Raw genomic sequence first — 25,183 nt, forward strand, 5'->3', positions numbered from 1 at the left:
TTACATCACAATTATTTTACCTCAGCAGGTCAAACTCTCTTTAATACCATAGCAAAACGCATCAAAACAGAAACAGATCCGATAAAATTCCAATATTGACTGGACAAATTTCTTTAAAAAATCCCAGACCAACCTCCTACATCCAGATATGTTTCCAACATATATTATTGAATGACAAGGGAAATACTACATTTATATGTACATTTCATATGATTTTTGATTTTGATTTTGATTTTTCTAGTTTCAGCTAATGAGCTGTGGCCATGCTGGGGCACCGCCATTTATATATATATATATATATATAATGAGAGAGGGAGAGAGAGGAAGACAGATAGACAGACTGATAGATAGATAGATAGATAGATAGGTAGGTAGGTAGGTAGTTAGGTAGGTAGGTAAATAGATATACATATATGTACATTTTATATATACATATAATGTACATATAAATATACTATTTCCCTTGTCATTCAATAATATACATGAACATGTGTATACACATGCATATATATTTAGATAGATAAATAGATAGATAGATAGATAGATAGATACACACATGCATATAATCCATACAGATATTAGTCTAACAACAAAGCGAAAGGTAGTACTAAATACATGGTGCACAGCATATTGTTTATTGAAACTGAATTATTTTCCTTGCAAACTGAATTTGATGTCACTGCATTCAATGTTTCTGTTTGATATTTTTTCTGGTTTATGTATATTGGGAAAGGTTAGGATTAGGGTTTCTTGTGTTTTGTTTTTGTTTATGCTCTTTGTCATTGGGATCCTCTGAGAAAACAATATTCAATAAAGCTACACCATGCTACAATGAATCCCTGAAAGTGAGTGGGTTTCAAAAATAGGAATACTTATCCAAAACCTCACAAACAAGCCATAAACCAAAGAAGTCCATTAAGAAGGAACACCACTAGGTGAAACCTGCCCATTAGCCTAAATGTAGGGAGCAAAGTGGCAAAACACCTTCTTAATACGATTCACCAAGAAACTCTTTAATAAATAAAAAAACCACAAGCTACTATATAGAAACAACGTGAAAGTTAGCTACAGCCGCACAAAGATAAAACAAACAAAACATCCTATCTAAGTCATAAGCAAAAACATATGTTAAAACTCACAACCACATCCAAAACAGATACAACTACAATGAATCCAATCTTCATCTTTAAAGCGGAAATAATCAAAAATGTAAACTGCATGGCTGCAGTATTACAAGGAGGGTAAAGTATCAAAAAATAAATTGGAGTCCCAAACAAAAATTTCAAGGCCAGATGTACATAACATATACACACCTTCCTATATATATATATGTGTGTGTGTTTGTGTATACCCAGATATTAGTACAAATACAACATCTTCGTCAATACATATCTGGAATTTAAAAGAGAATATTATGAATGTCAACTGGATGATAATAGGTAGAATCAACACTTATATAAATTATTCCATGATGTGCCCCCTATACACTAATGGAAAGTATAATATACCACTGTACCTAAGATGCTCGTTCAACAAGGGAACAAAATTGGTATCAGGCTGTGAAACCCATGATAAATTTGCTTTTTAGCAATGGTTTGGGCTATGAGCCCCTGATAATGCAACAGCAGCAGAAATAACAGTGAAGGCACAACAATCTGAACAGAAATATAACATCAATACATATTAGCCCATGAAAGAGAAAAGTAGTTTAGAGACCCCATGCATAATAACACAACTGGATCACCACAATATCTAATACATTTTTAGACTTCAGATAAAAAAAATAATACAATTTATGACTAATTTGACAGAAGAATAACTTGAAAATGGAACAACTAACAAATATATCACAAACTTAATTAGCTACCTCAGATACAAAATATCAACTTTAGCAAAATGAGATATGAATGACATAACCAAGAGGCAGATATATGAGAATCATTAAACCAACGTATCATTAAGCTGTAAACAAATAACCAACCCTAGCGAGAGAGGAAACAGCTTAGAAAAATAACATGAGATTATGCAATAGACAGAGAAAATGATTGTTGAATTGGCCAATGAGAAATGATATACAGATAAACAATTTTAGAAGAAAATAAGAACAGGATCTGAAAAACGATATATAGATAAACAACAGTGGAACTGATCAATAGAAGAACAGAATAATCAATGCATATAACAAAGACATCTTTAGCAACCTCAAATAGAAAATCACTTTTTATTAAGTAGACAGAATGGCAGCTTAGAAAAACAGGTTGAGATCACGCAATAGACAAGCAGAGACTGAATGACTACTGACTTGGCTAATGAGAAAAGATACACTGATTAAAAATTTCAGAAAAACACGAGATGATTTAAAACTAAAAATTGATATACAAGCATTAGCAACACCAACTCATGGAAAACCCAAAACAGTCGGTAATATATTTAAAATATATTTAGTGTCCTCAAATAAGAAATCAGAATCTTTGAACTAGGGAGAATGACAGGTTTGACAGAACAGGATGTAAATGATGTAATCATGAGGCTAGCACACAGTAACTACTGAACCAACCGATGAATAAGGGCTAATCAAATAATTCACATAAAACATAACACAGATTAGGAAACAGGATATAATTACATAATAGATAAGCAGAGAGAAAAATAACAGTAAAACGACCAATGGCAAAGGATATTCAGAGAAATTAGAAATAGCATAATATAAAAAAAATATACAGATGAACATCAATAGAGTTTACCTGTAAGAAATCTAGGAAAGCCAATGAAATGGCAAATGAACCAATAACCATAAAAAGCAGTCTAATTGATCAACATTGGAAAACAGGTAATATAAACAATAGACATAGAGAAAAGAAAGAACCTGCTCTGTTGTTTATAAAACTAGTCTAAATGCTGAAAGGGTATTAAAGATCAGAGTACAAGACTGGTACTTTATCTATTAACTCAGAAAAGAAGAAAAGCAAAGCTGAGCTTGGTAGGATTTCAATTCATAGTGCAGAAATCTATAGCAATTATTTCTAAGCAGTCTGTTAAATGGTCTAACAACTCTGCTGCTCTAAAAGTACATATGTATATCTATCTATCTATCTATCTATCTATCTATCTATCTATCTATCTATCTATCTATCTATCTATCTATCTATCTATCTCTCTCTTCTCTCTCTCTCTCTATATATATAATATATATATATATATATATATATATATATATGCACACATATGCATACACATGTACATATATATATGTACACACACACACACACATATATATATAGACATGCATGCATATATATATATAATATATATATATATATGCACACATATGCATACACATGTACATATATATATGTACACACACACACACACATATATATATAGACATGCATGCATATATATATATATATATATATATATAGCATATATGTATATAGATAAATAGACAGATACTTTTCAAGTCATTCTCTGGGCTGGTAGCTTTGTGCTGGTTACGCTATAATGAGGATGTCAATTAAAATTTCAGAGTCATTAGTACTAACGATATTTCTCCTCATTATGGGTATAATTTTGATTGATTAAAAATCATTTGCTCACTACATTAAGTATATTAACCTGCACTTAACTATGCGCTCTTCATGTAGACTGCCCCTTTGGGGAATTTTCCAGCATCGTTATTTCAGATTACCTAATTAATAAATTGTTTATGCTCTGTCGTATAATTCCATACAAATTTTGTCTATTTAAGATATCAAACTTTACTCCCTTGCCTCTTATGTCGTAACTTCTTAATGCTAATGACTTTTTTTTTCCTTTATATTATCATCAATATACTTCCAGTTAACGTAGAACCATTTTCAGTTCACCTCATTAATTTGTACTTGAGTAAATAAATGCTTATTTAACTGCCTGAACTGAAGTATTAAAGCATTGTAGCATCTAGTTCTGGCATTTTACACTCCAAGTTCAAATCCCACACAGGACATGTATGCTTTTTTTGTCTTTTCAGGGATGATAAAATAAAGTAGTACTCAAATTCTAAGATTGACATGATCAAGTAAAATTCCTCCACTCAAAATTGTTGATGTTGTGCCTAAATTGCAAACAATTATCATCATCATCATCATCATCATCATCATCATCATCATCATCATCATCATCATCATCATCACCATTATTATTATTATTATTATTATTATTATTATTATTATTATTATTATTATTATTATATTATTACTATTATTATTATTATTATGATTATTATGATTATTATCATCATTATCATTATTATGTTTTGAAAGGATTGATGCTCTTTGTATTAGAATTGTTAGCACGTGGGGCAAAATGCTTAGCAGTATTTCGTCTACCATTACTTTCTGAGTTTAAATTCTGCCAAGGTCAACTTTGCCTTTCATCCTTTCAGGGGTCGATAAATTAAGTACCAGTTATGCACTGGGGTCGATGTAATCGACTTAATCTGTTTGTCTGTCCTTGTTTTTCCCTTCTGTGTGTAGCGCCTTGTGGGCAGTAAAGAAATAAGAATTGTTAGCATGCCAGGCAAAATGCTCAGTGACACATCATGTCTTTACACTGAGAAAAAATTCCTGATTTTACTTCCCTTCATTTTGGAGTTGATAAAATTAGTACCATTTGAGCACTGGGATCGGCATAATCAACTTAAACTCTTTGTGAAAACTGCTAGCCTTGTACCAAAATTTGAAACCATTATTATCATTATCATTATTATTTAAGATGTCGCATAGTATCCAATATTGTGATATTGTTGTTTGAAGATATTGTGTCTACTGGGGGTTTGTACTGTCTGTCAAGTCATGGCAAGGACCTCAGACTGACAGTATTTAACACAATATGCATGAAGTTCCAAGTAATGCCAATTTTTGCAATACATCTAGATTGTATGGTATTTCTAAAGTTTCCAGATGTTTCTTCAGCTTGGGTGGCATTGAACCCATTCAATTTTGTTTCCATGTCTTGGCAAGTGTCATCCTGACACGTAGGGCAAAAAACTCACTGTATACAATTATTGTTAACATTATTATTATTATTATTATTAACATTATTATTATTACTATTATAGTTATTATTATTCAGGCAGAAATGTTAGTGCACTGAAGTGCTTAGTGGCATTTTGTTCACTTTCATGTTCTGAGTTCAAAATACACCTTTCATCTTTTTGGAGTTGATAAATTAAGCACTAGTGAAACATTGGGGTCGATGTAATCAACTGGTCCACTCCCCACAAGTTTGAGGGCTTGTGCTTCCAGTAGAAAGGATTATTATTATTATTATTGTTATCATTCAGTAGTTTTATTTTTATAGCGTGCTTTCACTTCACTTATTATCATTATTATTATTATTATTATTATTATTATTATTATTATTATTATTATTATTGAGTGAGCGAGCAGAGCATGCCATCAAAGTGACACTGGGGTAAAATATACGAAGCCCAGTATACCATCATGACTACCCGTCTGATAAGGGACACCAGGCACATGCATCACAACCATATGTGCGCGACATGGTGATCTCATATCAAGATAAACAGCACATGACCTTGCAGGTGGAGCCCAGTTAGAATTTTCTTCAGATCGAGTAACCCATCCCGCTCAAAAGGTCCCTGAATAAGGGTTGTTTAAGGACGTTGAACGAAACACCCATGTTTCCAGAGGTGAATTATTCAAACCCCAAAGAATCCTTCTCAACACATGGCTATGATGCTCCCCCACTACTTCTGCTCGTGATCAGAGATGCACATATCGTCAGCCACTAAGGGACATGCTCAACTGGTTACGGTCAAACAAATGACAAGCAAATCTGTGGTATTGAGCAGAATATTTGCTGTAGCCCATCTTTTATATCAAGACAAAACAATGTACGTGATAACACTTCCAATCAGTTAAGATCAGAAGCCATGAGAGCCACTGCCTGGTACTGCATCAGGGCATTTATTATTATTATTATTATTATTATTATTATTATTATTATTATTATTATAGTATGTGTGTAATTCTAATTGGAACAAACAAAACAATCATCTGAAATGTATGTATTCATGTGTTCTTTTGTCTCTTCAGATGAAGGTTGCCCTCATGCAGTGGTAAGAATATACTCCAACTCTCATGCAATTAAGCCAGATCAGGAGCTCTGTGGTTCATGGAAACAAGGATATTCCTATGTAGTAAAATCCCACGCCATAAAATTGAGGTAAGGGCCAATTAATTACACAGTCTCTGGATTTTCTTTTCTTTATTATTTCCCATTTTACAAACTTGATTTTTTCCTATTTACTTACTCTCTTTCTCTCTCTCTCTCTCTCTCTCTCTCTCATATGCATGTATGTAATATACCCTGTATATAAACTGTATATAATATATATATATATACACACACACATATATATATATACACACACACATATATATATATACACACACATATATATACATATATATAAATATATATATAATCTTCTCTGTTTTCCTCGCATACTGTTTTTCTCTGTTATCTTGGTGCGGTACGGTGGATAAATTTAAGACTTTAGCTCTTATTTCTAGCAGGTGGATGCTTGTTAAGGATCCTTACTCTTTGTACAAATTTATAATTCATAGCTATTTAATGCTATTGTGCCTGCGATCCACCTATGTCAATGCTGGTGATATTATCAATCTTAAAATTTATCCAAAGATGATATGAACAGTAGTGACATCTGATTTCAAATCTCAGTGTTTGAATGTTTTGCTTTTGTATATATATATATATTTATATATATATAAATATATATATACATATATATATATATATCATCATCATCGTTTAATGTCCATTTTCCATGCTAGCATGGGTTGGACGGTTCAACTGGGGTCTGGGAAGCCAGTAGGCTGAGGCAGGCTCTAGTCTGATGTGGCAGTGTTTCTACAGCTGGATGCCCTTCCTAACGCCAACCAATCCGTGAGTGAGTGTAGTGGGTGCTTTTTACGTGCCACCTGCACAGGTGCCAGACGAGGCTGGCAAACGGCCACGATTGGATGGTGCTTTTTACGTGCCAATATCATTACTGAATATTGTGTATATGTTTGTGTATGTGAAAATTCTATATGTATGTGTATGTATTTGCCCATTTGTATGTATATGTAAATCTATCATATACATATATATATATATATATAAATGAATTTATTTATATATGCAACATGACACTCCGTCGGTTACAATGAGAGTTCCAGTTGATCCGATCAGTGGAACAGCCAACATGTGAAATTAACATGCAAGTGGCTGAGAACTCCACAGACATGTGTACCCATAATGTAGTCCTCAGGAAGATTCAGCATGACACAGAGTGTGATATGGCTGGCCTTTCAAAATACAGGTACAACAGAAACAGGGAGAAAGAGTGAGAGAAAGTTGTGGTGAAAGAGTGCAGCAGGATTCGCCCCCCACCCCCACACCGCCAGAGACTCATGGAGCTTTTAGATATTTTCGCTCAATAAACAATTACAACAACCGGTCTGGGAATCAGGACCACAATCATTCAACCACGAGTCCATATTGCCCTAATTACTGGGCCATTCTGCCTCCAGTATATATATATATATATACACACACACACACACACACACACACACATATATGCATATATATATATATATATATATATATATATATATATATATATATATTTGTATGTATGATGTATATAATATATATATATGAATGTATGTATAATATATGATATATATAATAGATATACATGTATGTATAATGCATGATGTATATGATATATATATATTATATACATATGTATATATATGTGTGTGTATCTATGTATGATTTTTATATATTTATGTATTGATATATATTATATATCATATATGTATATATATATATATGTATGTATATATATATATGTATGTATGTATGTATGTTTTTGTTGCCAACAGAAATTGGTGCTCCCTGAACTTTTTCCAAGCCATATTTATTCTAGCTACTGTATTTTTGGAACACCTACGCCGCTGGTAATCATGTCACCTAGGTAACATAAGCCATCACCGGCCTCTAAGGGGACATGAATACATGGATATATTTACATAGTAATCCTTGTGTGTGCATGTTTATGTACATATATATATATATATATATATATATTTATTTATGATAAACACATATATATATATAATATATATATATATATAATATATATATATTATATTAATAAATAAATATTAAACACTAGCTCTCTATTTTCCTCTCTTAATTTAATACGGATTATATACTTAATTATACCCATTGATTTAGGGACATTTTATTTCCCAGTGATATAAGGTATAGAACCAGTATTTTCTTGGATGTAATCATCCCTTCAAGGGGTTAATATATCCTCTAATTAACTTAAATATATACAGGAGCACAGGTAAATTTATGCAATCTTGCAAGCTTTGTAGAATTGCAGCAGTGCTGGAGAGTTGTCTTTGATTATTATTCTGGCTTTTTGCCTGTTAAGCTCTGGTCCTGTCGTGTTCAACTTTGCTTCTCATCCATTTGGATTTGACGGATGAAGTGCTAATCATATAGTGCAGCCAATGTGATTGAGTGTTCCCTCTCTCATTGAACTTCTAGCGTTGTGACTATGTTGGGAGTGCTTTTTGTATATTAACAGATATATGAGTGTATAAGCGTCAATGATAATATAGATGCATTAACAATGACATCTACCAGCACCATCTGAATCCAGATACATATGCAATGCCATCACAGAGTGTGTGTGTAAATGTATATAAATGAATATATGTGTGTGTGTAGGCACAGGCTTGGCTGTGTGGTAAGAAGGTCACTTCCCAACCTCGAGTAAGATTTACTCTCATTCACTCTCACTCACAGACATACACTCATTCATTCAATTTCACATAGCCATACACTCACACACACTAATCTGAAAATAATATAAATGCAATAATAAAACTGAGAACATCCAGTTTACATTCACTCTCAGATGTGGATATACCATCGACGAGGTTGCAAAGGGCAATGAAAGGATTCTGATAGACCAACATGTTGATTAATTGATCAAACAATTAGTCAAAACATTGGATAGTTTATTGGTTAATTGGTTAACTTGGTGAGTACCTCTACAGCAAGATAACTATTCATGTCTCTCTATTATACTTTAACCTCTCGTCACTTGGCATAAATCCACCCCACTAAATACTACTTGTCCATTAACTGAGGTGGCTGGAGCTTGTCATGTGAGTTATTTGGTGACCTCACTAGTGCTAGTGGCACATAAAGAACCCAGTACACTTTGTAAAGTAGTTGGTGTTAGGAAGGACATCCAGTTGTAGAAACCATGCCAAAGCAGACACCAAGGTTTGGTGTAGTCATCTCATTCACCAGCTCCTATCAAACAGTCCATCCCATGCCAGCATTCAAAATGGATGTTAAACAATGATGATGATGATGATGACAATGAATATTTGAGGTCAAACCAGTGTAAGAGGGCTTTCTACTCTGCAGCATCAGTGTAATTGATCTCTTGTCCACAGGCTTATACCTATGGGATAGTCTTGTGGTCTTCGAATATTCTAAGAAGAAGGAGTGTTCATACAGTCCCTCCTTCCATGCTTATTGAGCCACATGTAAATGAAATACCTACAACCTGAACTCAAAATTATGATGTAGACTCAGGCCACAAGGAATTTACCATCTGCTATATTGTACTTGATACATCTTTATCATTAGTATATTGGCTGTGTGGTTCAGAAGCTTCCTTTGCAGGTACATGGTTTTGGGTTCAGTCTCACTGTATGGTACCTTTGGCAAGTGTCTTCACTATGGCTTCAGGTCAACCAATGCTTCATGAGTGAATTTGGTTGATGGAAACTCTGTAGAAGACCATTGTATACATGTGTGTGTGTGTGTGTGTGTGGTGTGTGCGTGTATCTGTGTGTGTTAGTGTATGCCCCCACCACCACCAACAACAGCAACCTCTTGGTAATTGGTTTAGTCTATTTACATCCCCATAATTAGCAATTTGGCAAAGGACCTAAAGATTAAGTAACAGGCTTTTAAAAATATTAGTCTAGAAACCATGCCAAATCAGACTGGAGTTTGGTGCAACCCTCCAGCTTGCCAGCCTAGGTCAAACCATCAAACCCATGCCAGCATGGATAATGGGCATTAAATGATGACGATAATGATGAAGTCCTGGGGTTGATTATTTAGCTAAACCCTTCCAGGTGTTGTTCTAGTATGGCCAAAGTCCAATGGCTGAAAAAAAAGTAAACAAAACAGATATGTAACTTACACTGATGCCTTTGTTCCTTGCAATTATCCTGCACAGTGTGACAAGGTGGCTATGAGTTTTAGTTTATTCTAGTTTATAACATTTTCAATATGAATTGATGAGGACACTTCTAAGAAGTTGCTAATCTTCTAGAAATAGCAACCAAATCACCTTTTGCCTTTCCCTTGGATAACATCAGTGGCTTGGAGAGGGAACACTGGTATGGGTGGCTGACTGCTGGTCTTCCATAAAGAACCTTGCCCAGACTTATGCCTTGGAGGGTAACTTTCTAGGTGCAATCCCATGGTCAGTCATGACCGGAGGGGGTCACAACATAAGTATGAATGGATGGAAAATGCGTATATATTTGGAAGTCATGATGGAGTACCGCCTTCTTGTATATGTACAGATATATATATATATATGAGAGACAGTGAAAGAAGTTATATATAATCATGATGAATCTTAAATTATTTCCAACCTATATTCACTCGGAGAATGTCTGCAAATTTCTTCCTTTATTGAAATCTAGAAAATAAAAGAAGCAAATATAGCAGGAGCCTACGTTATCTTCGTGTGTATGTCTGTGTATATCTGTGCGTATCTCTGTTTGTAATATATATTACAATATACATACATACATACATACATACATACATACATATATATATATATATATATATATATATATAGAAATATAGCATTTTGAATGTCTTTCCATTAATTTCTTATGCAAAACTTAGATGAAGCATAAATAGAAGTTTAGACTCCATTTTGATTGATACCCCAGGTAACAGAAGTCTAGAGGGAATAGAAAATACAAAGACGTTTTTGGAATATACTGTCTGACAATATAACATCAAGAACTATCAGTAGAATGGTTAATGTGCTAAAAGTTTCTCTGTAATAGATGGTGAGAGTACCAGGGGCAATTCTGTAAAAAGCATATAATTATCGAAAGAAAATTGCAAATGAAAGAAAACGAAGAAAAAGAAAGAAAAAAAACAGACAGTAAGAAGTGGTATGAAAAAAACTGTGAAGAAATTAAATCAAAGCACCATAATAAAAAAAAAAATGGAATAATATTGGTGAAGGAGAAAGAGAAAAGTTCATGTTGCAGTTAAAATAAATTATATGGAAAGTATTAAATACCTAAGGGAATTTATATTTTTTATCGGAAGGGATTAGTTTATTTAAATCCTGGTATAGGAGCCACAAGAACAAATGGCAATCATTATAGATATGACCAGGGTTTTATGATAAATTCTGTGTTAGCGATTTCTCTGGTATTGGAATATAATAGAAAATAGATATATTCTAAAGTAATGTTTGATAACATGTTTAGTTCTTTTTTGTTTTTATTATTATTATTATTATTTATCAAGTGGTTTAGCTGTAGGAATGATGACACTCAGCCACAAAAATTGATATGCAGATATTGAAGTTTGAAAACCTATTACAACCACACCATCGTATCGAAATTAATAGAAAAGAGTTTAAAGAAAATTATATCCTATTGGGAAATTGAGCAGAGTCAAAAATTTGCATTAGTCATAGAAAGGAGAATCGCAGCGACAGATCTAAGGTTCACAGAGAGAGAGAGAGAGAGAAAGAGAGAGAAGACAAAGTGCTACTAAAATTGGTAGACTAGTAATAGTTTGCATCATAAGATATATATATATATCCTAAACATATATATGTGTGTGTGTGTGTATAGATTTTATATGTGCTTGTGTGTATATATATATATATATATGCACATATACACTCACATATATCTTGTACAAAAATGCATATATATTTATGCACACATACACATATATGTACATATATATGTATATACATATTTACATCTATATATATGTGTGTGTATATATACATATGTATGTATATATCCTAAACATATATATGTGTGTGTGTGTGTATAGATTTTATATGTGCTTGTGTGTATATATATATATATAATATTAATTAGAGACAAAACCACTATTTTATATATATCGGTATATATGTATATATGTGAATGTGTGTGTGAATTGATAAAGTAGTGGTGACTACAGTTTCAAGATGAAGGGCAATCACCCAAAATATTAGTCTCCATTGTGAGCATCTTCGCATTGCATACTAACATTAAGTTCATTAATTTTGTATTTCCTAAGAAGATTTGATAATTTGCAGTGGAGCATTCATAGCAAAGCTTTAAATTCTCTACAGCCTGACATCTTAAACACTGCTCAAATTAGTGTACAATCAATATCAAAGAAGATATCAATGAAAGAAGGGTATGTGCTTTTAGATTACCTCCAGGAGCAGCCAACTTTGACTGATTAAGTGATTTCTTATTCTCGTCTGTTTTATTAATAAAACAGAACTCTCAGTTTGTAAAAGTATTACAAGAGTGGCCAGAGGGTTCTATAGAAAATTGGTTCATTTCAAATTTTTTAATTCAGTTCATTGGTTTTGACTGCAAAATTTCAGTAAAATGCAATTTTCCTCTGTCTGTTAGAAACTTGGGCAATGTATATAGCAATGGAGAAGATAGAAGCCTAGCTGTGAATCTTTTGCTGATTGGGTAGGATATGCTGGAAAGTAAAGGTAACAAATGCTACAGTACTAGAAAAGTGGGAAGTCCAAAGATAACTATGGTCAAGAACCAAGTCCACAAGCTGTCATATTTTGGATATGCTTCAAGTCATTGCCCAAGGCAGTTCTGACAGGAATTCATCATCATCATCATCGTTTAGCGTCCGCTTTCCATGCTAGCATGGGTTGGACGGTTCAACTGGAGTCTGGGAAGCCAGAAGGCTGCACCAGGCCCAGTTTGATCTGGCAATGTTTCTACGGCTGGATGCCCTTCCTAATGCCAACCACTCCATGAGTGTAGTGGGTGCTTTTTACGTGCCACCGGCACAGGTGCCAGACGAGTCTGGCAAACGGCCACGAACAGATGGTGCTTTTTACGTGCCACCGGCACGAGGCCAGTCGGGGCGGCGCTGGCAACGGCCACGTTCGGATGGTTCTCTTACGTGCCACCGGCACTGGTAACTCAGCTGCAATTTCCATTGATCGATTTCGATTCTGATTCTCACTTGCCTCAACAGGTCTTCACAAGTAGAGTTTTGTGTCCGAAGAAGGGAAGGTATGCATAAGTGGACTGGCTACATCCCATGTAGAAGGCCACGGGTTATGGCCTCAGTTGTCCTGCCGGGTCTTCTCACACACAGCATACTTCCAGAGGTCTCGGTCTCTTAGTCATTTCCTCAGTGAGACCTAAAGTTCAAAGGGCGTGCTTCACCACCTCGTCCCAGGTTTTCTTGGGTCTGCCTCTTCCACAGGTTCCCTCAACTGCTAGGGTGTGGCACTTTTTCACACAACTATCTTCATCCATTCTCACCACATGTCCATACCAGCGCAAACGTCTCTCTTGCACACCACATCTGATGCTTCTTAGGTCCAGCTTTTCTCTCAAGGTACTTACACTCTGTCGAGTATGAATACTGACATTACACTTTACAATTGTGGAGAGGAAAATACCAAGAGCTTGTCAACGATAATTGTGAACTGGCAATATCAAAAGTGGACTAGAAACAAGAGCCTAGTTACTTGTACACATGCAGTACAACACAGGGGAAACTGTAGAGTCTTTGACAATCCAACCCCTTAACAAAGGAAGAGCTTCTAGCTACTGGTTAATGATGGCTGTAATTATATTTATTATTATTATTATTTATTATTATTATTATTATTATTACTATTAAGGTGGTGAACTGGCAGAATTCTTAGCACACTGGGCGAAATACTTAGTGGTATTTCGCCTGTTACTATGTTCTGAGTTCAAATTCTGCAGAGGTCGACTTTGCCTTTCATCCTTTCGGAGTTTATAAATAAAGTACCAGCTGAGTACTGGGGGTTGATGTAATCGACTATCCCCCTCTCTTTGTGCCTATAATAGAAAGAATTATTATTATTATCATTATTATTATTATTATTATTATTATTAGTATTATTATTATTATTATTATTATTATTATTATATTATTATTATTATCATTATTATTATTATTATTATTAAGGTGTGAGCTGGCAGAATCATTAACACGCTGGATGAAATGCATAGTGGTACTTCACCCATCGGTACCCTCTGAGTTCAAATTCTGCTGAGATCAACTCTGCCTTTTATCTATTTGTGGTCAATGAAATAAGTACCAGTTGTGTGCTGGAGTCGATGTAACAAACTCACCCCTCCCCCAAACTTGCTTGCATTGTGCCAAAATTGTGGTGGTGGTGGTGGTGGTAGCAGTGGTGGTAGCAATGTTGCTGCTGCCATTTGTTTGTTTGTTGAGCGAAGCGGTCTTCATCCCAGTCCTCGCATGATTGTGCCTCAGGAGAAGTCCGAAACGTGGTCCTTTGCTATTCATAAGACCCGCAGAAGAGAAAGCAGGTCAACCCTCGGCACCGAGAGCATCGACGGATGGATGAATGCGCATCCAGGTTCAGCGGTTGTGTAGGAAGTCGGGGACAAGAAACAGGAAGAAAGAGTGAGAGAAAGTTGCAGCGAAAGAGTACAACAGGGGTCGCCACCACCCCCTGCTAGAGCCTCGTGCAGCTTTAGGTGTTTTCGCTCAATAAACACACACAACGCCCGGTCTGGGAATCGAAACCGCGATCCTCCGACCGCGAGTCTGCTGCCCTAACCACTGGGCCATTGCGCCTCCTGCTGCTGCTGCTGTATTGCATTAATGCTGCTGCTGTTTACCAATTTAAGAGTGATTTCAGTGCATTGTACAAGAATACATTTCAGAAAATGATATTTAAAGTAAATGAAAGAGAATGTTACTTTCTTTTTGGAATACAGGATGTTTAGGTATTTTCATAGCTAGTGGCAATGCATTAAAATATTATTTAATTTTAGATACATGTCTTCAATTTAGCACCAAAATTATGTTATTATAATTGATTTTGAAGACAAACAAATATGCTTCCGAGATCTTATTGACTTTGTGAGCTAATATTTCTTGGCAGTAGTCTCGCAAAGAACAAAAAGATATAATTTTATTTTGAAGAGGGTTCTTCCCAATTTTTTAAGTTACAGACATGAGAGTCTTTTAATATTAGCTTATAGTCTTTGATTCAGTTATTATACTGTATACACAAACAGAGCAGCTTCAGAAATTAGAATATAAAAAAAGTAGCAATGCGTTACAGCCTTATGAGAAAAACCATGAATATTGCATGTTCTTATTCACTTGCTGAAATGAGTGTACATGTACCTGTATAAAGAATCAATATTTTGGTAAATACAGCCAGGGGTCTCTTAGCTTAATGGTAGAGAGTGCTAAGCCAGAACTTGAGAGGTACAGGGTTCAATTCACTGTAGAGGTTGCTGGGTGGTTTCGTTATTTTTTCTCTTTACCTGCATGAGTTGTACAGTATTGCTGTCTGGGAGTTGTCTTATGGTAGGGGAATAGTATTTAACTGCTATTTCTAAATTTCGGTATGTGGTGAAGCAAATTTTGCTGAACCCTAATTATAATTATACATATAATTATAGAATTTTTGTATAAGGTTACAGATAATGGTTATTTTAACATAGTGAACTACTTGGTAAAATTATTAATTATTAATTGATTAAATTCATTTTAACCTTTATCATATATATGTATATATATATATATATATATATCATCATCATCTTCATTTAATGTCCACTTTCCATGCTAGCATGGGTTGGACGATTTGACTGAGGTCTAGCGAACCAGTCTGGTCCAACCCACACTAGCATGGAAAGCAGATGTTAAATGAAGATGATGATGATATATATATATATACACACACACACAATTATAAGAAAATTAAGAAAATGGAGCTATAGCATTAATATAATTTATTATCTGCAAAAATCCAACATATTTACAAATATTACTATTCACAAAAATACTAGGTAATGAAGCAGTAATTCATTGGATATTACTATCCCTTAATGAGGCTATTTTAACCTCTGATTGAATTGTATATATATGACCAGAGACCGAGACCTATGGAAGTATGCTGTGCGTCAGAAGACCCGGCAAGACCAGTGAGAACAATCAAAATCAAATCATATATCAGAAAGCAGGGGTTAAGTGACCCATCTGTTCGTGTCCACTGTCAGCCTCGTCTGGCACCCGTGTCGGTGATACGTAAAAGCACCATTCGCTCGTGGCCATTTGCCAGCTCTGTCTGGCCCTCGTGTCAGTGGCACGTAAAAGCACCATCCGTTCGTGTTCGTTGCCAGCCTCGCCTGGCCCCGTGCCGGTGACACGTAAAAGCACCGTCCATTCGTGGCCGTTTGCCAGCTCCGTCTGGCCCCGTGTCGGTGGCACATAAAAGCACCGTCCGTTCGTGTCCGTTGCCAGCCTCGGCTGGCCCCCGTGCCGGTGACACGTAAAAGCACCATCCGTTCGTGGCCGTTTGCCAGCTCTGTCTGGCCCCGTGTCAGTGGCACGTAAAAGCACCATCCGTTCGTGTTCGTTGCCAGCCTCGGCTGGCCCCCGTGCAGGTGACACGTAAAAGCACCGTCCGTTCGTGGCCGTTTGCCAGCTCTGTCTGGCCCCGTGTCGGTGGCACGTAAAAGCACCATCCGTTCGTGTCCGTTGCCAGCATTGCCTGGCCCCGTGCCGGTGACATGTAAAAACACCATCCGTTCGTGGCCGTTCGCCAGCTCTGTCTGGCACCTGTGCAGGTGGCACGTAAAAAACATCCACTACACTCGCGGAGTGGTTGGTGTTAGGAAGGGCATCCAGCCGTAGAAACACTGCCAAATCTGACTGGGCCTGATGAAGCCTTCCGGCTTGACAGATCCCAGTTAAACCGTCCAACCCATGCTAGCATGGAAAGCGGACGCTAAATGATGATGATGATGATGATGTGTGTGTGTAGTTCTATATTTAAGAGATGAGGAATTATGTACATTATTTACATTTCATTACATTTGAAGGATATTTATCCTCATCTTGAGAAGATCCATTACAACCTTTGGATGGAGACATATAGACAAACTCAATTAAAAACTAGCTCGTCTTTCAAACCATCTAGCTTTCCTGTGTAGATGTAGAGTCTCAAAGCTTATACCACCTGGCTTGAATATAATGACACCAGTGGATTCATATAAAGCTAGAAGAGTAGCGGAAAGGGCAGGGCATATATATATATATGCATGTATACATTTATACATACATTTATACATATATATATGTGCATATATTTATATATATCATCATCATCATATATATGCAGGTATACATACATTCACATGTGTGTATGTATGTATGTGTGAATATATATATATATATATATATGCACAGCACATACATCCTTTTAGATACTTACATAGTTATATAGACATAAATACTTACCTATATACAAATGCATACATATATATATATACTTACATATATACAAATACATACATATATACATACACATACACACACACATATGCACACAAACACAGGTAGTGTGTCGTCAATTGGATTAATACTAATATGTTACTCTAATATCTATTTTGGTGATCCGGAATGGCTGGAAAGCAAAGTCAGTCCCAACAGTATTCGAACTAAGAAGTTAGAAGAATGAAAATTAACACCGAAAGACATTTTGTCTAGCACTGATCTCTTTCAACCATTCCATTGTCTTTGATATTAACACAAAACTAATCATATTTAAATTAATTCATTATTGAGCTACTTTTGTCAAAAAACATGTAAACATGGCTATTGAAGAGATTGCAACACAATAGAGACCGAAGTGCCCCCCGCTCCATCCTAACCTCTAAATAAATACTAGAAGACTTATTTTATCTATTGTTTGAATATGTATATTAGTGTGTGTGTGTGTGTGTATATATTTATACACACACACACTCACACATGTGTGTATATTTAAATAAACTCATATATGCATATATATGTATATATATACATTTATGCATATATGTATATTCATGTGTATGTTATATATATCTTTCCTTCCCTGAGCATCTGCTAATGCTTTACATGTACCACATCCTTGCATTGTTGTTTTTTATGTTTGTTGTTGTTCTTTTTGGGGAATTACTATATATATATGTGTGTGTGTGTGTGTGTGTATTTATATGTATATATGCATCTATATACTTATTTGTATACATATGTATGTATGTATGTGTGTATATATATATATATATATATATATATACACACACACACATATGTATATGTATATATTCATGTATATGCGTACATACATGCACACACACACACACACACACACACACACACACAAACACACACACATATATAGATAGGTAGATAGGTAGGTAGGTAGGATGTTAGGTAGATAGATAGATAGATATGCATAGTATGTATTGTCTCTAATATAATACCAACATTTACATTCGGTGTATCGAAATATTTTAAATTATTCTTCATCCAGGTTAGCTTTCGGCTGAACTTGAATATTTTTATTTTATTACAATTTTAGAGTTTCAAATTCACTTATCTGATTGTGAACTGAAAATATAACGCATATGCAATGAAATCAATAAGCATTAACTAATCAATACTTAGCAACTAGTGCATAATAACATTAAATAAATATTTAAAATGAATAAATGAGTTAGTGAATTAATGTCTTAAAACGTGTCTACGCAGTACGAAAGATGTTTTTTTGGTTTTGGCTTTTGATATTTGCTTTTCTTGTATTGGTGTATCAAAATCATATTTGTGTATTACTTACATTTCATCTGAATAAAAATTTCTCTGTCTTCACGTATATAAATTTCTCTGAACAGAATATTATAATATTATTCAAAACTATTAAATATTAAACTATTAATATCATAAATGCATAAAGAAGTGAACTTTTACAGCCAAGAACACAATGCTATGAAGATTTATTTGAAAAATATATATATTTGTGTGTGATTATGAGTGCATGATGTAATCACTGGTATATATATATATATATATTATATATATATATAGAGAGAGAGAGAGAGAGAGACAATACATAGTATGCATATATATACACACACATATATACATATATGTACATAGAGAGAGAGAGGGAGAGAGTTGCTGTTGTGCTTATTTGCATATAAATAGCTGTATGTATAAAGTACGTGTGCATGTATATATATTTTCACATGCAAATAGGCATACACATATATCTATGCACACACATGCACATATATATGCATATATATATTCATCTGTGGAAGTACATGGCTCAGTGGTTAGGGTGTTGCATTCATGAGGGTGAGATTGTGGTTTTGATTCCTAGACCAGGTGATGCATTGAGTTCTTCAGCAAAACATTTTTACTCCACATTACTCCAATCCAAAAATGACTAAATCCTGCAATGGACTTGACCCTTTGATCCTTTTGATTAAAGTATACTCTTTTACTTGTTTCAGTCTGGAGCACCGCCTTTAGTCGAGCAAATCTCTGTAAGCCTAGTGCTTATTCTATCAGTCACTTTTGCGAAACCGCTAAGTTACAGGGACCTAAACACACCAGCATCACTGGTCAAGTGATGTTGCGGGGACAAACACAGACGCACACATATATACGTATATACGATGAGCTTCCTTCAGTTTCCATATACCAAATCCACTCACAAGGCTTTGGTTGGCCCAAGGCTATAGTAGAAGATACTTAACCCAAGGTGCCACACAGTGGGACTGATCCCAGAACCATGTGGTTGGTAAGCAAGCTACTTACCACACAGCCACTCCAGCACCTATATATATATATATGCACAGGCATGGATGCATGGTAAGAAGTTCACTTCCTAATCACATGGTTTTGGGTTCTGTCCTACAGCATAGTACCTTGGGCAAAAGTCTTCTAGATTCCCAGGCTGACCAAAGCCTTGATAGTGGAATCGGTGGACAGAAACTGAAAGAAGCCCATTATGAATGTGTATATATATACATATACATGTGTGTGTGCCTGTCTGTGTCAGTCCTACCCCAACACCACTTTACAACCATTGTTGGTGTGTTTATGTACCCATAACTTAGTAGTTTGGCAAAAGAGACCAAATATTATAATTAAGAGGCTTTAAAAGAAAAAAATTAAGTACTGGGGTCAATTCATTTGACTAAATATTCTTCAAGGCAGTGCCCCAGCATGGCCACAGTCTAATGACAGAAACAAGTAAAAGATACAATATATATTTAATCGAATATGCAACCTCCACCTGTACAATCTTGGCAAGTTTTCTATATCACTCATCACATATACATACAATCACACACACACACACACACACACACACATACTTACATCTTTACCCTCTCAGACACCTCAACAAGTCTAATGAGTCTAGAAGCAGTTTTGCTGTTTCGTAGATGAAACACCTTGCAAGTTGAAAGTTAACTTTGAAGTATAAAATAACATACTCTACCTTGAAAGACATTAAGCTATTTTTTCACTTTTCATTTTTTGATTTGCAGACATCTCAGCTCTATCGCTAAAGATACCTGTAAAACACAGACATAACATACACACACACACACATACCCTCTCATATGTATTATACACTCAAAAAGCATACACATCATGCAGCTTTAAAATTATATTTCACACTGCATAGTTACAATATAAAATTCATATTGTTTTGTTTACTAAGTTTAATTAAAAACTTCATTTCCCCTTAAGGTATTATTTCCATTTCTCCATGTTTAGCTATTGCTTTTTATGTATGAGCAATAAAATATAAATACACCCATACATTCATATATATATATATATATACATATATATATATATATATGCATGTATGTATGTATATTTGTATATATCTATATATGTATACATATGTATATATGAGTTTACATATATGTATGATTATGTATACCTATATAAAAATATATATATACATACACATATACACATATATATATATATATATATATATGTATATATGTGTATATATATATATACACACACACACATCCAGAGAAATACCTTAATATTTGATAATGAAATGAAATGTTTTAAAAACATTTTGTAGTTTGTCACTGTTTTGAAGATTCCATATTTATTTGACTTTATTTCCATTCTTTATTTGTTTAATTTGATGTCACAGTCGGTGTATAATAGTTTCGTTGTATTGTTTGGTTACATGTATCTCATGAGGAAATCATGAATTCATTGCATTTTTGTTAATGAGAGCTACAAGGCTGGATTTTGTGAGTAGGCACATGAGAAATACTGCCAGAAGCCTTTTTGAAAAAGTAAAGAATATTTATTTTTGTTTCTCTTGCTAAGAAATACACCCTTCACCAATATACAACAGCAAATGATATAACTACATCCAACGTGTGTGTAGCGATGGTTCATGGTCTAGAGATTAAGGGTATAGGCCTCACTATTCAACTACATACAGGCTTGGCCGAAAGTCACCCGACAGCAAATCAAAATAGTTTTTGTTATTCTGTATTGACTCAAATGGAAAAAATATGTCACTCAAGAAGGACTTCAGTTTACTCTTTTACTTGTTTCAGTCATTTGACTGTGGCCATGCTGGAGCACCACCTATAGTCAAGCAAATCAACCCCAGGACTTATTCTTTGTAAGCCTAGTACTTATTCTATCAGTCACTTTTGCTGAACTGCTAACTTATGGGGTGTAAACACACCACCATCGGTTGTCAAGTGATGTTGGGGAGACAAACACAGACACATAAACATATACACACACATATATATATACTTATATATAAGACAGACTTCTTTCAGTTTCTGTCTACCAAATCCACTCACAAGGCTTTGGTCGACCCAAGGCTATAGTATAAGACTCTTGCCCAAGATGCCATGTAGTGAGACTGAACCCAGAACCATGTGGTTGGTAAGTAAGCTACTTATCCCACAGCCACTCCTGTGCAATTTTCATGGTCTTTCATATTTAGATGCTTTTATTAAATTCATTCAGTTGTAAAACATAAATAAATCTTGGAATTAAATGGTTTTGATTTACTGTCATGTGACTTTTGACCAAACCTGTATATCCCTAAGACAATTAGCTAAAGCACTTTCATGTTACATCTATGGTTACTTATATGTATGTATTTGTGTATGTATGTATGTATGAGCAGCTCCATTTGGAGAGGGCACTGCTCACCTGGAGACCAGGGAGGTTCTAGAAAAGGTGAACCAAAAATTGCCTGTCTTTCCATATCTGGTCAGTTTAGCGCGACTGATGGATGTCCACCCTGCGCTCGAGAAACAAAGAGTCTTTTATCTATAAAATCTGGACGGAACTTAAACATTTCATGTTGGATGGCCAAGTTGAATATTCTAATTTATTTCAGTCTGTTGTGAAAACCACTTCAAGACCATAGTTTTCATAAAGTACAATTCCCTTGTGTTTCAACTAATTTCAAAAAATAATCAAAGATTTGTAGAGGTATTTACTATGATAAATTTTCAGCATTAATTTGGTGATTGGAATATAGGGTTAATAAGGAGTTCTTATGTAGAATTATAATGGAAGGTTTTCATATAAATCTGAATACTTTGGAATTAGAGGTTTTAAATCAAACACCAAAACTGTCTCCTGGGTGTAGGTCTCAAAAGGACTAAAGGTCTTTTGTTTTATTCAGCTTATCAAAATAAGAATATATTTTGATAATATATGTATATATAATAGGAGATTCTCATTACACAGTTTGAATGTTGCATCTAAATGAGATCTTAAAAATAGAAATGGAAACAATCAGTGATGATTGCCAAAACTGGAAAAGTCTGAACCCTGGTTCTATATTTTTTACTGGCTCCAGTCACTAGACTGTATCCATACTGGAGTGCTACTGTCAAGGTTTACATTGATTACTGTAAATCCTCGAGTATAGTCCGCCCTTGAGTATAATACGCAGGGGATTTACAGGGAGCTGTACCTCTGAAAAACATAAACCTTGTATATAATACACACACCCTTTTCTAACTTGAGTCGTGTATAATTAAGCCAGCAGCACCTAGTTGAACAAACACCTCCGCGCATGTGTAATACAATAATGGTGATGTTCTTAACTGTTATATGGGAATGTAAATATGTTTGCAAATTGTTTTTGCTACATGTTATTCTGTGTTCTGAATACTTTTATTTTAAGAAATGTTGCTTTACTGCAAGTTATGGATGATTCTTTTATGGCTTCATTGCTTTCAGGCTTAGCTTATGGTATTTTCGTGCCCTACATCATAAAATGTGTCTGAATAAACATTGCTGGACAGCAAATAGAAACTCGGACATTGCTTAGAAAATATTTTTCATTTTTAACCTTGTATATAGTACGCACTAGGGATTTTGACCTTTAAATTTTGGGGAAAAAATGCGGATTATACTTGAGGATTTACGGTATATTTGCCCTTGCAACCTAAAAGGATCCAACATATAAAAAAACAGTAGTTCCTGTTATCTGCATTACAAACATAAACAAAGATGTGAACAGATGCTCACACATGTACACACATACATGCTCACACACACACATATGCACACACACAGATAGGTATAGCTGTGTGCTAAAGAAGTCCAATTACCAACCACATTGTTTTTGGTTCAGATAGTCTATGTGGTATCTTGGGCAAATGTCTTCTGTTATATTCTCAGGTTTACGAACATCTTTGAGTCGAATTGGTTTGAAAGAAACTAAGCAGAACTTCATAATTTTGTGTATTTGTTCATGTATATGTGTGCATTTGTGTGCATGTGTGCATGTGTGCATGCTTGGCTGTCTCTGTTTCTATGATAACACCATTTGAAAAATTAGTCTTGGCTTATATCGTCTAACTTAGCAGTACAGTTAATAGAAATTGATAAGTACCAAACTTTAGAATAAGTATTACTGAATGTAATCATTGTAATAATCCACGGCTTAAATATTGATTTAACAATAGTTTTCCTATCAGTAGCCTTCAAGGTTTTAACCTATTAATAACAATGCCATCTAGTATATATATGTGTGTATATATATGTTAGTAAACATACACACATACATATGGTCACCTGGCACCTCTAGCCTCATGGCAACAGGCCACACATGCGTATATATTTAAATATAAATGCATATATATACATATATATGTATATATATGTATATGTATATATATATGTATATATATATGTATATATATATGTATATATATATATATATATATATATATGTATTCACATCCACACAACAACAATAACAACAATAATTACTTTCTATTTCTAGTTCTTATTTTCTATTACTTTCATTTAATGTCACATTATTTCAATATCTACAGTGGGTGCTGTTCTGCTTTCATAAGTTTTTACAAGGTATATTAGGATCCTGTAAACTAGACTTCATTCTGGGCCATTTCACCTCATTAGGCAACCAGTTAGCACAAAATGCTTTGCACCATTTTGTGGTATTTTTTCCACCTTGTGCTGCGAGTTCAAATCCCATGGGGATCAACTTTACCTTTTGGGGTTTGTAAAATACTGTGCTAATCCAGAATGGTAGATTTGCAGATTTTTTAAAGAATTGGATAAGGTGCCTTTTGGTATTTCTTTCAGCTCTTAGTGTTCTGTGTTCTAAAGCTGTAGATTTAACCCATCATCCCATTTAGCACTACCACCTAGTCTCTGAATGCTTTTAACAGAATTCGGGTTAGGTTACCTTCCTTCTTACTGCCCAACTTTGAAAATATAGAAGGATCATAGGCTGACACTTTCTCTTTGACTAGATAGTAAAAGAAAAAAAAAAGCATCATTATCAGTGATTATTCCTGAGAATGGCAAGGAATTCACTACAAATCAGTTACCTATATTTTCATATATAAGACTGAAATTCCATTCCATTCTGTTAATTATTATATTTACTCATGTATTT

At 34.6% G+C, this 25,183-nt stretch overlaps 1 protein-coding gene across 1 annotated transcript in view; it reads left to right on the forward strand.

Moving 5' to 3' along the window:
- LOC115215610 (tolloid-like protein 2) overlaps positions 1-25,183 on the forward strand; it is a 441,621-nt gene that overhangs the window by 219,202 nt on the left and 197,236 nt on the right. Inside the window, exon 8 of the mRNA XM_029784834.2 lies at positions 6,099-6,228. Coding sequence (XP_029640694.2) covers positions 6,099-6,228 — 130 coding nt within the window. The remainder of the gene's footprint in view (positions 1-6,098; positions 6,229-25,183) is intronic.

The sequence above is a fragment of the Octopus sinensis genome, linkage group LG9 (genome assembly GCF_006345805.1).
Source record: "Octopus sinensis linkage group LG9, ASM634580v1, whole genome shotgun sequence".
Lineage (NCBI taxonomy): Eukaryota > Metazoa > Mollusca > Cephalopoda > Octopoda > Octopodidae > Octopus > Octopus sinensis.